Source organism: Phoxinus phoxinus, assembly GCF_949152265.1.
Source record: "Phoxinus phoxinus genome assembly, chromosome: 18".
Classification (NCBI taxonomy): domain Eukaryota; kingdom Metazoa; phylum Chordata; class Actinopteri; order Cypriniformes; family Leuciscidae; genus Phoxinus; species Phoxinus phoxinus.
In genome coordinates, this window is record NC_136893.1 from 25823702 (window position 1) to 25840816 (window position 17115).

At 40.4% G+C, this 17115-nt stretch overlaps 1 protein-coding gene across 1 annotated transcript; it reads right to left on the bottom strand.

Moving 5' to 3' along the window:
* Window positions 1-1795: 1795 nt before the first annotated feature.
* Window positions 1796-3109, bottom strand: LOC306986088 (E3 SUMO-protein ligase KIAA1586-like). Its single transcript, XM_079588972.1, has 2 exons — window positions 1927-3109; window positions 1796-1840 (listed from the first exon to the last, which is right to left on the bottom strand). The coding sequence occupies exons 1-2, from the start codon at window positions 2716-2718 to the stop codon at window positions 1835-1837; spliced, it is 798 nt and encodes a 265-aa protein (XP_079445098.1). The 5' UTR covers window positions 2719-3109; the 3' UTR covers window positions 1796-1834.
* Between the last annotated feature and the right edge of the window lie 14006 nt (window positions 3110-17115).

Sequence of the window (17115 nt, forward strand, 5' to 3'; positions counted from 1 at the left end):
CATAAGGTATTCATTTTATCGTGCAAGGAATTCCATAAAGAACAATTAATCAAGAGCCGTATTGAGCTAAAACAAATATAAATATAATATGAATCTTTTCTGATATTTAAAAAAATATGTAAGATACTTTTGCGTGTTGAATTAATTATGAATAGTAAAAACAAATTCTACAAAAACATTGAAAATATTAAAAGTATAATATAGAACAATTTAAAGTTGTAGATTTATTCTCCCCCCTCCCTCTCTCTCTCTCTCTCTCTCTCTCTCTCTCTCTCTCTCTCTCTCTCTCTCTCTCTCTCTCTTCTCTCTCTCTCTCTCTCTCTCTCTCTCTCTCTCTCTCTCTCTCTCTCTCTCTCTCTCTCTCTCTCCCTCTCTCTTTCTCTCTCTCTCTCTCCCCCTCTCTCTCTCTCCCTCTCTCTCTCTCTCTCTCCCCCCCCCCCCCTCTCTCTCTCTCTCTCTCCCTCTCTCTCTCTCTCTCTCTCCCCCCCCCCCCCCCCCCCCCCTCTCTCTCTCTCTCTCCCTCCCTCCCTCCCTCCCCCCCCCTCTCTCTCTCTCTCTCTGAGGATTGTGGGTAGCGGCGAGAGTGTTTGGATCAGAGCACGTTGTTGTTCTGCGGCGTTCTCTGTTTTTTCTTTTCTTCTTAATATTATAAACTGTTTTGTAAAATTGTCTGTTTAACTTCGGAGCGCTGACTACGGTCAGCGCAAAATCGCGCGCGGGTATGGAGCTGGGAAGCGATTTCTCACGGTTGACCCTCGACCATGGTTGCAAGTGTACACCGGACGATTCTATGTCAATTGAGGACGTACTGATAGCGATCAGCGAACAGGTCGGTGGTTTAAACATTAAATCTGCCTCAAGAATGAACAGAGCACTCGTTATTTTTCTTAGAGAAGTTTCAATGGTTGATGAACTGTTAGTGAAAGGACTTGTTGTGAATGATACTTTTTTACCGGTACTGCCTTTATCAAATCCTTCCAAGAAAGTTGTACTTTCAAATGTACCACCGTTCATAAAAGAAGCAACTTTGAAAGAAATTCTTGAAAGGTACGGAACATTAACTGCTCCGATCAAGATGATTCCTTTGGGTCTTAAAAATCCGAACTTTAAACATGTCATGTCTTTTCGACGTTTCACGTACATGATTCCAAATGCGCAAAACGAGCCGCTTAATCTGGTGCTAAAAATAGCAGTAGAGGGTAAAGATTATACAATCTTTATCACTTCAGATTATATGCGGTGTTTTTCGTGTGGTGAACATGGACATCAGAAACAGACATGTCCCAAACAAGAGAGCGTAAACATTTCGGCAGGTTCACAAACAACTCCCAAAAACAATGTTCAGGAGAATAATGCGGCCGTTCAAGAAAAGAATGCGACCGTTCAGGGCAGTGCTTTAAGTGGGCCAAAAGAGGTGCCGGTACTCTTTTTTTTTTTTTTTTTTTGCTGACTCCCCTCCTCCCCTAAGGGTAACAACAATTATATTGAATGGGTTTTTTATAAAGAAGTTAACAGACAACCTTATACAAAATAATATATCCTTTTATTAGTTTGTGGATTTGCTTGAGCTAGAAAGAGCTACTGAACATAAATAAAATGTGCAAAAGGGTATTGAAAAAATACCCTTAGAAAGAGCTACTGTAAAAAGAGCTACATAAAATGTGCAAAAGGGTATTGAAAAAATACCCTTAGAAAGAGCTACTGTAAAAAGAGCTACTGAACATAAATAAAATGTGCAAAAAATTTGAACAAAATATACATAAAATAAATTATATAACATAGTAACCATAGAACAGTAGGACATAAACATGAGTCTTGAAGATGGTTCATTTCTTTACCCCTGAAAAATATAAAAAAGCAGAGTCAGCAAAATACTATCACACTATACAAAATAAAAAATGAGAAACACTGTTCAAATCATTTTACCGAGAAAAGGCTCCAGCACGTTTTGGGCTCCACTTTCCTTTCACTTTGGGCTTCGCAGTTTGTGGATGCTGCACTTCTCCTCCCTAGTGCCAGCCATGTCTGCACATATGTTTGTGCATTAAACTGATCCAAGGGTGGTCCGTTGCATTTCAGGAAGATCAGATTTGAAAGCCTTTTGATGTCGAGAGAGTTTCTTTTATCTGTCAAAGTATCATTCATTGAGCTGAAAGCTCGCTCGCATTCACTTGTTGATACTGCAATGGTGTGGACAGCTTTTAGGAGAGGCTTCAGGGCTTCTGGTGTCTTGGAAGCTTTGAGGTCTTTATACTCCCTAAATCCTAGGACACTTTCCCTCTCCCCAACTCTGAATCTCTGACATAAACGTCTGACCGCTGCATCCCCATATTGAATATCTAGAGATGCAGGCCAGGAGTCAGACTGGAGGACCTTGATGTCTGAGAGGAGGTGACTATCTGTCTTTTCAGATGAGGTTCTACTGACATGTGAGGAAGTTGTTGGAGTCATCCTGCACTTAACATTTTCAGCCAGGCTACGGAAAAATTGCCCATGGTTGATTTTGATAACTCTCTGATTTTCATGCAGGCATACATTTCTGAAGATTTTCTTCTTTTCAGCTTCAATGGCAGTTTGTGTGTAGGGACCAGGTGTGGATACCATTGACTCAAACACCCGGATTTGTCGGTCCAGCTGCCTGTCGGCTTGATCCAAAGTCATGTCCCGTCTCTGGAGCATTCTTGAGAGGTCACTGAGTTCTGTGAGAGCGTCATACATGATGCCAAGATTGACCACAAAAGAAACAGTAGTGAGAACATCATTGAGTCCTTTGTATTTTGCTCTCTCTCTCGAGTCCCTGTTGGAATCAGCAGCAGCACTTGTAAAGTGTACCTGCAGAGCTTGGTAGTTCTCCCATACTGCTTTCACTGTTCTCTCACTCGAAGCAACCCAACGCACTGATAAAACACGGCCTATCACAAGGAGACGTTGTCCAACATTGTGAGCACTCTCGGTTAACTCCCTTTGGTTTTTTGGGGATGCATGGTAGAGGGAGTAAAGCTGATCTAAAAATATTTTAAAGTGGTTGATTCCTCCTACCTCCTTCAAAACATCACAAACTGCCAGTTCCAGTCTGTGATTGGAACAATGCCAGACAAACAGGTAAGGGAATTTGGAACAAAGCTGCGCAGCAACTCCTGCTTTCCTCCCAAGCATCACTGAGGCTCCATCACAAGCAAATGCCAACAAATGTTCCTGTAGGTAGTGAGGGTCAAAGCCATTATTATGAAGACATCCTAACAGTGCTTCAGTGATGTCCTTTGCTGTGGTCCCCTGCAGCTCAATCAGTTCAAAAAATATTGTGTCTGGATTTTCACTGGAAATAGCTGACCGCAGGCACACGACAAGCACAGACTTTCCACTTATAGTAGTGGATTCATCAATGAGCACACACAATTTTCTTTCATTCATCACTATGTCATTGACTACCTTCTTTTTCATTTCAGCTGCAATGTGATCCAGTATATTTGCACATGAGTTATTAGAGTGCAAAACTCTGCCCATCTTGACACCATTTAAGACTTGCAACTGGACATCTATTGGCATGTCTGTAAAGGGACGCCCATGCTTGCCAATCTTATAAGCTGTTCTAAACACATTGCAAGTTGAAGCGTAGTCAGCCTTTCTCATATCTTCAATGTGTTTTTGCATTGTATTTTGTGTTGCCTTCTCTTTTATTTCAACTGCTTTCTTGTGATAAATTGAGTCTCTGTGCTCTTTTATTTTCTTTCGTAGTGAGTTTTGTTGTGCAGCCTTGTCCCTTCCAAAAGACGAGATTAAGCACCCACTCCACTCCTGTGACACTCTCTGCCCTTGCTGCATGTCCACGCGAGCACAAACTTGACTACACACACTACAACCCAACTTTTGATTTCTGCTCATCAGCCACTTGTAATTTGTGGAGAAATACCGGACTTGTGCTTGGGACCAACATTCTGGCCACGCATGCTCGCTAACGCGGCTGTTGTCATGGGTAGAAGTGGTGTCAATCTCGTCCGCGTCGCCACAAATGCCGTCGTCCGCGGCACAAGCGCTGCTTTCATTAGCTTGCGTCTGACCTGCAGCGATATCATTCTGGCTTGGTGGGGTGTCAGCCAGCGAGTCCTCTGATTCTGACCTTGTTCTTTTACTAGTCTGAAGCCAGGAGAGCATATTAAGTGTTCATTGTATTTTAACCGATCGATCACTGCAGCTATTATACGTTTATATTACTATATGGTTGCGCGTTTCACACACCCTCTCCGGACCACGTTGAGTTGTTGACATGACAACGGCAAAAGCGACGCATGCGCTTTTCACTTGTAAAACTCAAGGGTGTATGGGTATTGTAGTCTCTGCTCTCGGTGGGACGAATTAGGAAGCGTGCATTGTGAAGGGCGCTCTGAAAAGTGGCAGCGCAGCCAAAGGATTAAAACAGATGTGCAAATGAGAGTACCGGTACGCTAAAAGCACGTTCTGGGCGCACGGAGAGGTGGCGGTACGCTCAAGAGCTATATTTGGAAGTGGCGGTACTGAGTACCGGCGCGTACCGGCCCACTTAAAGCACTGGTTCAGGGGAATAAAACTGCGGTACTAGAAAATAATACAGCCGTTCAAGGGGAAAAAAATACCATTCAAGAAAACAATGCAGTTGTTCAAGAGAATAAAACTCCCGTTCAAGAAAATAATGCAGAAGAGAGTAAAACTGCCGTTCAAGAAGTAAGAGATGAAGCTGTTGAGAGAAATGTAGAGATAAATAATGTAAACACTGGAGATGACCAGCCAGTAGATGGCGCTGCATGTGCTAAAGCTGTGGAAAAAGAAAATGAAAGTACAGAAGCACAACAAATAGGCCTACCTTCTCAGTCTAAAGACAGAGAGGAAGTTGTAGTGATGGACTATGTAGAAGCAAATGACAAAAATGATGATAAATCAGATGAAGTAAATGCAAACTGTAGTCAGTCGTTTACAGCCGGCTCTAGTGTCGCCAGGTCTGATAGTGAGTCAGACGATGAATGTGAGAGTGAAGGGAGTTTTTTCGAAATGGGAGACATTAATTCTCAAACAGGCACATCAGAATTGAGTGGCTGTGAAACAAAAGTTTATTCTACAAAAGAGATTAGTGCCTTCCTTGACGAAACTAAAGGTGTACGGAATCCACAATTTGATATGTTTTTTCCAGATTTGAGAAGATTTTTAGTGTCTTGTAGAGAGGTGATGATAAATACAACAGTTGAGGAGTTTAGTAGACAAAAACGGTATCGTCTTAAAAAAATAATGACCAAAGTAAAGAAGATGATTCATCAAGATATGGAAAAGAGTAGCCGCTAAGAGTTTGGAAGGAGACAGCCTTGTGTAGATATCACCTGCTGCATTAAGATATTATGACATCCATAAATACTGGATCTTTAAACGTAAATGGGTGTCGTAATAAAGAAAAGAGAAGTGCACTTTTCAAATTTTTGGCTTTTAAAAAGTCAAGTGTGATATTTTTGCAAGAAACACACACAGATGTATCTAACCAGGCAGAATGGCTGAGCGAATGGAAAGGACAGGTTTTTCTCAGCCATGGTTCCAGTGTAAGTGCTGGAGTTGCTGTTCTCATATCGGAAGGCGTTCAGGGTAATGCTTCCAATATGATAGAAATTGTTCCTGGGAGAATGCAGCGGGTAGATATTATTTTGCAAGGTTTGTCTTTTTCTTTTATTAATGTATATGCTCCTAATGTTGGGTACGAACGAGTTTTATTCTTTAAAAAATTACAGGATGCTATGATTAGTATTCCTCGTTATAACTTGATTATTGTGGCTGGAGATTTTAATTGTACACTTGATCATGCAGTCGATCGGAATCATGACGAACCGCATCCTAACTCCGCCGATGCTCTTAAGAAAGTAATAACTTTTTATTCTCTTGTAGATGTGTGGAGAGAATCTTTCCCCAAAATTTTTGATAGTAAAATTGTTCCTACACCAATTTCTGACCATTTCTATGTCTCTGTTACAATTACAACATCGAGTACTACTTTTAAATCTTATTGGCGTTTTAATAACCTTTTGTTGCGAGATCGTACGTTTGTACATTTATTCGCTTTCTTTTGGAGAGCTTGGAGAGAGAGAAAGACAGAGTTTAAATCCCTAAGTCAGTGGTGGGACATTGGGAAAATCCACATTCAGTCTTTTTGCCAGCAGTATGTAAGAAATAATACAAAAGAAATTCAGAAGAAAATCGAACTGCTGGAACAAGAAATTATGAGATTGAATAGTTCCATAAGTGAAAGCGGTGGAACAAGTGTGGATTTGCTTGAACAATATAATTTTCTCCTGAAAAACTTGCACGAAGAAAGAGATCAAGGGACAATAGTACAAAAAAGATTCACTCAGCTTAACAGCATGGACTCTTCAACATCTTTCTTTTTTTCTCTGGAGAAAAAGGTTCGAGAAAGGAAGTCAATTAATCATCTTAAATTGTCTGATGGAAGAGAGACAACAGATAAGAGAGAAATTACTTCACAAGTTTTGTGTTTTTATGAAGAACTGTATAGTGCTGAACCTTGTGATTCTGAAGCAACAGACTTTTTTCTTACTGGAACTCCAAAGCTGAACGAAAATGAGAAGACACAACTAGAAAAGCCACTTTCACTCGAAGAGCTGAGTGAGGCTGCTAAACAGCAGTCTGCGGGACGGTCTCCGGGACTGGACGGACTGACCTCCGAGTTCTACAAGGCTTTGTGGTCATTGATTGGACCAGATCTACATGCTGTGTTTCTTGAATGTGAGAAATCAAGAATTCTTCCTCTCAGCTGCAGAAGAGCAGTAATTACGCTATTGCCGAAGAAAGGAGATCTAGGACTTGTAAAGAACTGGCGCCCTATCTCCCTTTTAGGGATAGATTATAAAATACTTTCAAAGGCATTAACAAACCGCTTGAAAAATGTTATGGCTTCAATCATTTATAAGGACCAGTCTTATTGTATTCCAACACGTTCTATTTTTGATAACCTTTTTCTTGTACGAGATTTATTGCATTTCACAGAGATTTATGGACTTGACGTGGGCCTGCTATCACTCGACCAGGAAAAGGCATTCGACAGAGTCGACCACGAATACCTTTTTAATGCCTTGTCATCCTTTGGATTTGGAGAACAGTTCATCTCATGGATCAAGCTACTTTACACAGATGTGTTTAGTATGCTGAAGATAAACGGGACATTAACAAGAACTTTTCCTGTGCTTAGAGGTGTAAGACAAGGATGCAGCCTGTCGGGACTCTTATATGCAATATCCATCGAACCTTTATTAAGAGTTCTAAGAGAAAAGCTACAAGGTATTTCAGTTCTCAATCCCAATATATCCGAAACCACTACAGTAAGGCTTATTGCCTACGCTGATGATGTGACGGTCATAATAAGATCTCAAGAAGATATTCTTCAATTGAACAAGTGTCTGGACTGGTTTCAGAAAGCATCTTCAGCAAAGGTAAACTGGAACAAAACAGAAGCATTACTTTGTGGTCAGTGGCAGGAAGAAGTCCCACCTCGTCTTCCGCAGCAGTGCCGCTGGAACACAGAGGGGTTGAAGATCCTCGGAATCTTTTTTGGCACTCAACAATATATGACAAGAAACTGGGATGGAGTGGTTGAAAAGATTTTGGGACGATTGAAGAGATGGAGTTGGATTCAGCCACAGCTATCATATAGAGGCAGAGTCTTAGTGATAAACAATTTAGCCGCTTCAATGTTGTGGCATCGACTGACTGTTCTAGACCCTCCAGCTGGACTTCTACAGCTACTCCAGAAACACTTTGTGAACTTTTTCTGGGGAGGACATCATTGGCTTCATCCAGGCATACTAAGCTTACCTGTGTTTGAGGGCGGGCAAGGTCTCATTGATCTAACCTCTAAATGGAAAGCCATGAGATTACAATCGGCTCAAAAACTGCTGTATAACACTGATCCACAACCATGGATTATGTATGGTTTAGCAGTATTACGAGCTGTTAGTAAAATGGGACTTGATAGACATTTATTCCTGATTTCTAACAATGTAACCAAAAGTTTGGGTATTAATGGATTTTATCAGTCTGTATTAGGAGCATGGAGTATATTTAAGATGGAAAGAGAGGATCATTTTGGTCTTGAGGAACCACTTTTTCATAATTCATGGCTATGTCATCCGTCTAACTTGCCAAGTATTGAAATCAACACTTTTATTTCATCTGGTGTTTTGAAAGTGGCAGACCTAGTTGACACAGAACATAATACGTGGTTTTGTGCACAAGCAATAACTAAACAAATGGGCAGGAAGTCAGAAAGGATAGTGAAGAATGTTCTAAGCAAGTTAAAATCATCGTTTCCGGTATTATTTAACAAGTTTCTTGAATATTTTTTTGTTAATGGTTTAAATCAAAGTTTTTTTCCCGAGTTATTTGTTACGCCACAAAATTGGCAGGATAATGGAGATATGAGACAACTCTTTTCCTTACAAGAACTTCAACATATGTCATTTTCAGAAAGCAGTAAGCGACTTTTGTATATAGCTTGTGTGAAGGCAAGATTCTGTGAACATTTTAAAAATAAGACGGATACAAAATGGAGGAGCTATCTATCTGTCCCTGATGTTCAATCACCTTCATGGCATGCGTTTTATAAAAGTCCATTGCCCAAACGATCAGGAGATCTACAGTGGCGTATCCTGCACTGTGCATTAGCAACAAAAACATTTTTGTTCAAGTGCAACTTTAGTACATCTTCAGTTTGTAAATTTTGTAATGTATTAGATACTGTGTTTCACATCTTTTTCGAATGTTACAGAATCATACCTCTTCTGAATCTCTTAGAAAATATATTTGAAGGCTTTGGTTGGAACTTTTCAAAAACAGTATTCATTTTTGGGTTTAAATATATTAAGTCTCAGAGTGAGTTCTGCACCTTCTCCAATTTTCTAATTGGTCAAGCGAAGCTAACTATTTGGAAAGCTTATAAAATCGAAAATGAAGATAAAAGAATTAATATAGTAGAATTGTTTAAAGCTTTGGTGGAATCTAGAGTTAAAATAGAGTATGAATTTTATAAAATGAACAATGATATGCTTACTTTTAAAAGAAAGTGGTGTATAAATGCAAATTTTATTTTTTTGAATGATGATGAAAAATTAGTGTTTCAGTGGTATTGTTGAAATGTGAAGGAATTAATATTGTATTTAAAATGTTATTTATTACTCGTTGTTAAGTATTGTTACAATTATGAAAATGTGATGATCATTTAATAACATGATAGAAAAATAAAAGTGGTTAAACGTCTCTCTCTCTCTCTCTCTCTCTCTCTCTCTCCCCCCCTCTCTCTCTCGTCTGCATTGCTTATTTTATCTTTATGACATCAGATAAAAATGTGGTATGAAAGTAAACGCCACATATTATACAACTCCAACAAGCTAAAAATTAAATGCAATACACACTATTTGTTGTTGTCATATCCACAGTGAAAAGCTGCTTATCTGCGGGTTCACTGAGTTTGTTAAGCGATCAACTCTTAAACCCCATCAGAGTAGATGATACAATAAATCATGACCTCACTTCAACAAGGCAAAAGGCTGTTGCATTATAACTTTATGTATTTTTAAATGTTTGGGAAACTCCTCACTAATCTAAGCGGTTATTTCTTCTGTATATTGAGGCATTTTGCATGCCACACTTCAGGCAGATGTAAATATAAACATGAGCTGAATTATTTCCATTTTATACATTTTATTTGAAAACATTTCAATTATTATTTTTTTTACCCTTATTGTAATATACACATATTAATTTCACACAAATATTTAGTGTTGTTTGCGAAGACAGAGATCACTATAACAGGGTTAGTGATCTGAACAAACAACTAACCCTGTAAGTATTGATCTTAACCTATTTGCAATATGGGCATGAATAATACCTCAAATATTACAGAATAGAGATATGTATGTATGTATGTATGTATATATATATATATATATATATATATATATATAGCATCAATCACTGAAAAAAATACTTATGTAAATAAAATATATGTTTCTATATTAATGTTTTACATCACAGACACACACACACACACACACACACACACACACACACACACACACACACACACACACACACACACAGACACACAGACACACAGACACACACACACACACACACACACAGACAGACACACACACACACACACACACACACACACACACACACACACACACACACGATCACAAAAGGTGTAGTCTGAAATACGATCTTGCCGTCAAGTACAATTACAATTGTTACATCATCATCATTCCAAGAAAAAGTTAGATGCTTTTTAAGTGCGTGATTACACTGTAGCTTGGAGATGTTTCCATTGACACTAAAATGATTTGCATGGAAAATTGAGCAAACAAAATCTTTCTTGAAGAGGCCCTTGACCTGTAAAAAAATATCTCTGCCCACACGGCCATAAAAAGATAACTGTGAAATGGAAAATCCAACACACGGTTGCCGACTGCTAGCTCCTTCTTTAGCGTTGACGTATGGATGTACCGCTGTGTGACTGGTAATCAGAAGAGTCCTGCTTTGAGACGCTGAACATCCAATGGTTGGTCCATAAACTCATTGTGACCTTGAATAAAACACATAACCTAGTTCATTCCAGGGAGTTTGTACCTGTAATACGTGTACTATAAGTCACTTGGGGTCGAGGTGTCTGTTACAGTTTTTTTACAGTCGCTAGGACACATTTCTCAACACTTAGGTCACTTTTTCAAAACTCTTCACACAGTGAGCACAACAGAAGTGTACATGTGGGCTAAACTGTGGATCATTTTTCATTGCTTTTGCACAAAATGCATTCAATGTCTACATCTTTCAAATTACCTCTTAAATTAACTCTTTTCTCACTTCAACACAACAACCGCCACAACTCTGTGTATCTACAGGTCAATCTGCACACGCTTACACACTGATCTCAGAACTGCTAAACTTAAGTTCAAAACAATAACATAATACAAAACTGTATACAAAAGCATTTTGACACATTTCTACAGTAATATTGTAATGAAATATATTTCGAATCTAAAAATGAAATGGTATAAAAACATTTGGACCAACCACTGCTGATTCCTATATTGTATCGGTGGATGGTGTGTAGACAAATGTTTGTACTTTGGAATTACAAAAAAAAAAGACATAAAATATATAAAGTACTACAGGCATGGTCAGATTAAATGTCACCCCTGGTAAATATGATCAAAACTGGCTGTAAAAAATAAATCTGCATTGTTTATCCTTTTGATCTTTCATTCAAACAATTGCCAAAATTCTAACCTTTCATTGAAGCAAGAGAATTGAAAGTGGGGCTAAATCACATTATGAAATAAATGTTTTTCTCCAAAACACGTTGGCCATAATTATTGTCACCCTTTTATTAAATACTTTTTGCAACCTCCTTTTGCCAAGATAACAGCTCTGAGTTTTCTCCTATAATGCCGGATGAGTTTGGAGAACACCAGACAAGAGATCAGAGACCATTCCTCCATACAGAATCTCTCCAGATCCTGCAGATTCCCAGATCCATGTTGGTGCTTCTTCTCTTCAGTTCAGCCCACTCATTTTCTATAGGGTTCAGGCCAGGGACTGGGATGGCCATTGCAGATCTTGGTTTTGTGCTCAGTGACCCATTTTTGTTTTGATTTTGATATTTGTTTTTGGATCACTGTCCTGTTGGAAGATCCAAACATGGCCCGTTATAAGATTTCTAGCCCCGGCTGTTAGATTTCGATTTTTTATCTGTTGGTATTTGATCCAATCCATGATGCCATGTATCTGAACAAGATGTCCAGGACCTCAGGCAGAAAATTAGGCCCACAGCATTAAAGATACAGCAGAGCATTTCATTTTACACATGGGGTACTTTTTTATCCCTGTGTGCACCAAACCCATCTTAAAGGAGAACTCCAGCGCAAAATGAACCTTTGGTCTAATTAGGGCCCGAGCACCGATGGTGTGAGGACCCTCTTGGAATTGCTCTGTTTATTATTATTATTATTATTATTCTTCTTCTTCTTCTCCGCATTTAATCGCATTTTTGAGGGCCTAAACATGCACGAAAACTCACGAAAATTTGCACACGCGTCAGAACTGGCGAAAATTGACATCTGATATGCGTTTCAGAATTGGGCGGGGTAAAATGGCTCGATAGCGCCACCTATAAAGGTTCAACGGAGTGCGCCTCCCGCTACGTTTCACGTACGTGTACGAAATTCGGTACATACATGTAATGACCCAATACCTACAAAAAAGTATCTTGGAGCATAGCCTTAAACACAACAGGAAGTCAGCCATTTTGAACTTCCTCTCTGATTTTTGTGCAGTTTTTGCCATTTTCAGGCCTCGTACTTTAACGAACTCCTCCTACAGTTTTAATCTGATCATCTTCAAATTTGGTGAGTGTAATCTTAAGGCCTTTGCGACGTTAAATTGCGAAGATCTTGAGTTTTCGTCGAAGGGCGTGTCCTCGGCGGCCTGACAAATTTTGATGTTTCGCCATGAAACAGGAAGTTGCTGTAACTCAGGCAAACAATGTCCAATCTGCCCCAAACTTCACACGTTTGATAAGCGTTCTGTCCTGAACACATGACCATGCTCAAATTCAGTTACAGTCATAGCGCCACCTGCTGGCAACAGGAAGTGACATGTTTAACACTGTTTTGGACTCCTAATAACATATAAAAAATTGCCAGCAAGTGCTAAACATGTTAACAACATACTAGAAACATGCTAAAACATGCTAGCAAACATTAGCTAAGTGCTAAAGCATGCTATTACTGCAATTAAATAGGAATTTGCTGTAACTCAGGCATTGAATGTCCAATCTGCCCCAAACTTCACACGTTTGATAAGAGTTCTGGTCTGAACACATTTACATGAGAATATTCAGTTATAGTAATAGCGCCACCTACTGGCAACAGGAAGTGACATGTTCAACACTGTGATGTTGTACTAGCAACATATTAAATAAACCATTGAGTTATAAACATGTTAGAAACATGTTAAAACATGCTAGCAATTCTTAGCTAAGTGCTAAAGCATGCTAATGCAATGAAACAGGAAGTTGTTGTTACTCAAGAAGGCAATGTCCAATCTGCCCCAAACTTCACACGTTTGATAAGAGTCCTGCCCTGAACACATCTACATGACACTTTTCAGTTATAGTAATAGCGCCACCTACTGGCAACAGGAAGTGACATGGTTAACACTGTGATGCAGTACTAGCAACATATTAAATATGCCATTGAGCAATAAACATGTTAGAAACATGTTAAAACATGCTAGCAATTCTTAGCTAAGTGCTAAAGCATGCTAATGCAATGAAAGAGGAAGTTGTTGTTACTCAAGAAGGCAATGCCCAATCTGCCCCAAACTTCACACGTTTGATAAGAGTCCTGCCCTGAACACATCTACATGACACTTTTCAGTTATAGTAATAGCGCCACCTACTGGCAACAGGAAGTGACATGTTTAACACTGCGATGCATTACTAGCAACATATTAAATATGCCATTGAGCAATAAACATGTTAGAAACATGTTAAAACATGCTAGCAATTCTTAGCTAAGTGCTAAAGCACGCTAATGCAATGAAACGGGAAGTTGTTGTTACTGAAGAAGGCAATGTCAAATCTGCCCCAAACTTCACACGTTTGATAAGAGTCCTGCCCTGAACACATCTACATGACACTTTTCAGTTATAGTAATAGCGCCACCTACTGGCAACAGGAAGTGACATGGTTAACACTGTGATGCAGTACTAGCAACATATTAAATATGCCATTGAGCAATAAACATGTTAGAAACATGTTAAAACATGCTAGCAATTCTTAGCTAAGTGCTAAAGCATGCTAATGCAATGAAAGAGGAAGTTGTTGTTACTCAAGAAGGCAATGCCCAATCTGCCCCAAACTTCACACGTTTGATAAGAGTCCTGCCCTGAACACATCTACATGACACTTTTCAGTTATAGTAATAGCGCCACCTACTGGCAACAGGAAGTGACATGTTTAACACTGCGATGCAGTACTAGCAACATATTAAATATGCCATTGAGCAATAAACATGTTAGAAACATGTTAAAACATGCTAGCAATTCTTAGCTAAGTGCTAAAGCACGCTAATGCAATGAAACGGGAAGTTGTTGTTACTGAAGAAGGCAATGTCAAATCTGCCCCAAACTTCACACGTTTGATAAGAGTCCTGCCCTGAACACATCTACATGACAATTTTAAGTTAAAGTAATAGCGCCACCTACTGTCGACAGGAAGTGACACGTTTTAAACTGTGATGCATTGCTAGCGACATATTTAATATGCCATTGAGTTCTAAACATGCTAGAAACATGCTAAAACATGCTAGCAACACTTATCTGAGTGATAACGCATGCTATTATCCCCATAATAAAGGACATTTTTGTAACTGACTTTGACATACTCCTATATTTACCTACTTAAATGCACAATGCCCACCGTGCTCTGTCTTCCTAAATCCACCGGGTGGCGGTTGGCACGGGTGCGAGGGCCCTTTCATCGCTGCTTGCAGCTTTAATTACACATTGTTACCTAGTCAACCGTTATCTGAGATTTGTTTTCATGATTATCGAATGTAAATAGTTTTATCTCTAAAAACAGTTTAGCCTATAACGCTAGTATAACGCTAGTATATGGGGCATGGAGTAATGACAAATAAAAATCGCTTGTTAATACCACTAACAAAGCTCAAAATAGCCCCACACAAACACGGTAGCATAATGAGGGTCCCTACATGCAAACCGAAGCATTGAGAACTGTGTAAGTGTCCAGACAGTTTAATAAGAAGATATTGTATACATACAGTCAACTTCACGTATACAAGCAGAATCCATCTTTGAAAAACAGACTCTATCAATCAATCTACGAACCACCGATCCAAATGCGCTGGACCATATGAGATTCTACACAGTTCAGCGCATTTGGATCGGCGGTTCGTAGTTCGACTGATAGAGTCTCGCTTAAATAAAACTATTTACATTCGATAATCATGAAAACAAATCTCAGATAACGGTTGACTAGGTAACAATGTGTAATTAGACCAAAGGTTCATTTTGCACCGGAGTTCTCCTTTAAGTGTTTGCTGCCAAAAAGCTATTTTTTTGTTTCATCTGACCATAGAACCTGTCCCGTTTGAAGAGCCAGTAGTGTCCGGTACTTTTCAAACGTTCTATGGACAGAGGAACGCTTCGCTCTCGCAGTTCTCACAGCAGAGGGGACTGGAGGAGTGTATTTTACAGCCAACGAGCCCGTTTTACAACCCGCTCGCCTGTACCCTAACGCCATTTGCACGCCGACCCAGATACATCTAAAAAAGAGCATTATGTCTGTCTGTCTGGCTCACGCCGAAAGTGTTATAAATGTAGGAATTGTACCCGCTTCCTAGTGTTCACCCCTACACTCATTCAGGGCCCACATCAATAAAATCATCTCAAGTGTGTGATCGGTGTGTTTCAAATGTAGGAAATGTGCCTGCTGTTCAGTGCTGTTCAGTACACCCAGGGTGTTTTAAGTGTAAAAAGTGTGCCCGCGCCTCAGCGCTCACTAATAAACACTGTTCGCCCGGCCGCTGTTCACAGCGCGCCGCCCTATATAAACACTGTAAGTGCAGTGTCAATGTATCAGCCCAATCGTGTCTCCGGGTCCCTAGTACACAGCGACAAGAGCCCAGATACCATTCTACCCCTAGCCATACGTGCAAAAGCATGGGAAATTATCCCGGGCGTGTCAGAATGGGTGTTGAACATTATAAAGCGAGGCTATTTGCTGCAGTTCGCTTGCACCACGGTTTCGAGCCATGGTCGAAACTACGGTGAAAGGCTAAGTAGGGCATCTACTTTGCGCCGAGATAGGGAAACTGCTGAAAAAAGGGGCCATAGAAACCATTCCTCTGGCACAGAGCGAGTCGGTTTCTACAGCCGGTACTTCCTAGTACCCAAGAAGGATGGCGGTCTCAGACCCATCCTGGATCTCAGGCGTTTGAACAAAGCTCTCAGAATGCTCACGACCAGACAAATCCTCGCGCAAATTCGCCCGAGGGACTGGTTTATTTCAGTGGATCTGTAGGATGCATATTTTTAGATACAAATAGCGCCACGTCACAGGCTTTTCTTGAGATTCGCCTTCGAGGGTCAGGCTTATCAGTACACCGTCCTTACCTTCGGCCTGTCTTTAGCTCCTCGTACATTTACGAAGTGCATGGACGCGGCGCTCGCTCCCCTGAGACAGCGGGACATGCGAGTACTGAACTATTTGGACAACTGGCTAATTCTAGCGCAGTCAGAGGTGGAACTGATGACACACAGGGCTTTACTACTCAGCCATCTAGAAGGCTTGGGTCTCAAAGTCAATTGGACCAAGAGTTCACGGTCTCCCAGCCAGAAAATCTCTTTTCTGGGAACAGATTTTGACTCGGTGTCAATGACAGCGCGGCTTACGTCACAGCACGCTCTGCGAATACAGCGCCTGGCGGCATCATTCAAAGTTGGCAATGTCACTCCTCTCAAAAGTTTTCAGAGGATGCTATGTCTCATGGGCTTGCTTCACATGCGTCCACTTCAGCAGTGGCGTGGACCTCCGGTCATGCACGCATCAAGGTAACCCAGAACTGTGTTACAGCTCTAGAGCCTTGGAAGGCGACCGACTGGTATCAAGTCAAGCGTAGATCTGGGGATCTTTCGCTTCAGTCGATGAAAAACCAAAGTGCATCCTATCGGGATCTGGCTTATAAAGGCATAAGCCACGCCCATTCTGCAGCCTGCCGATAGGTTGCAGCAAGTTGCCGCAGAGCAGGCCTCGCCTATGTCTGCTCGCTGCAGCAATATGCGTTTTAAAATAATACAAAATTAAGGAAAATTTTTGGCTTCAGTAGTCTCGAGAAAAGGGATTTTCCCCGTAGCGTAAACTAGCTTACGCACCACTCATTCCCTCTTCTAGAGAGAACCAATGTTTCGTCAGTAACCAATACGTTTTTTAGGTCATTGTTTTGTGGTTGATAAAGTGTGTTTGTTGGCTGCCAACCGTTGCTTGTGTTATGGAAGAATGTGTTG

What these genes read in the sequence shown, in the direction of transcription:
- LOC306986088 (XM_079588972.1), bottom strand. Translation starts at nt 2,718, where the DNA reads ATGTATGACGCTCTCACAGAACTCAGTGACCTCTCAAGAATGCTCCAG.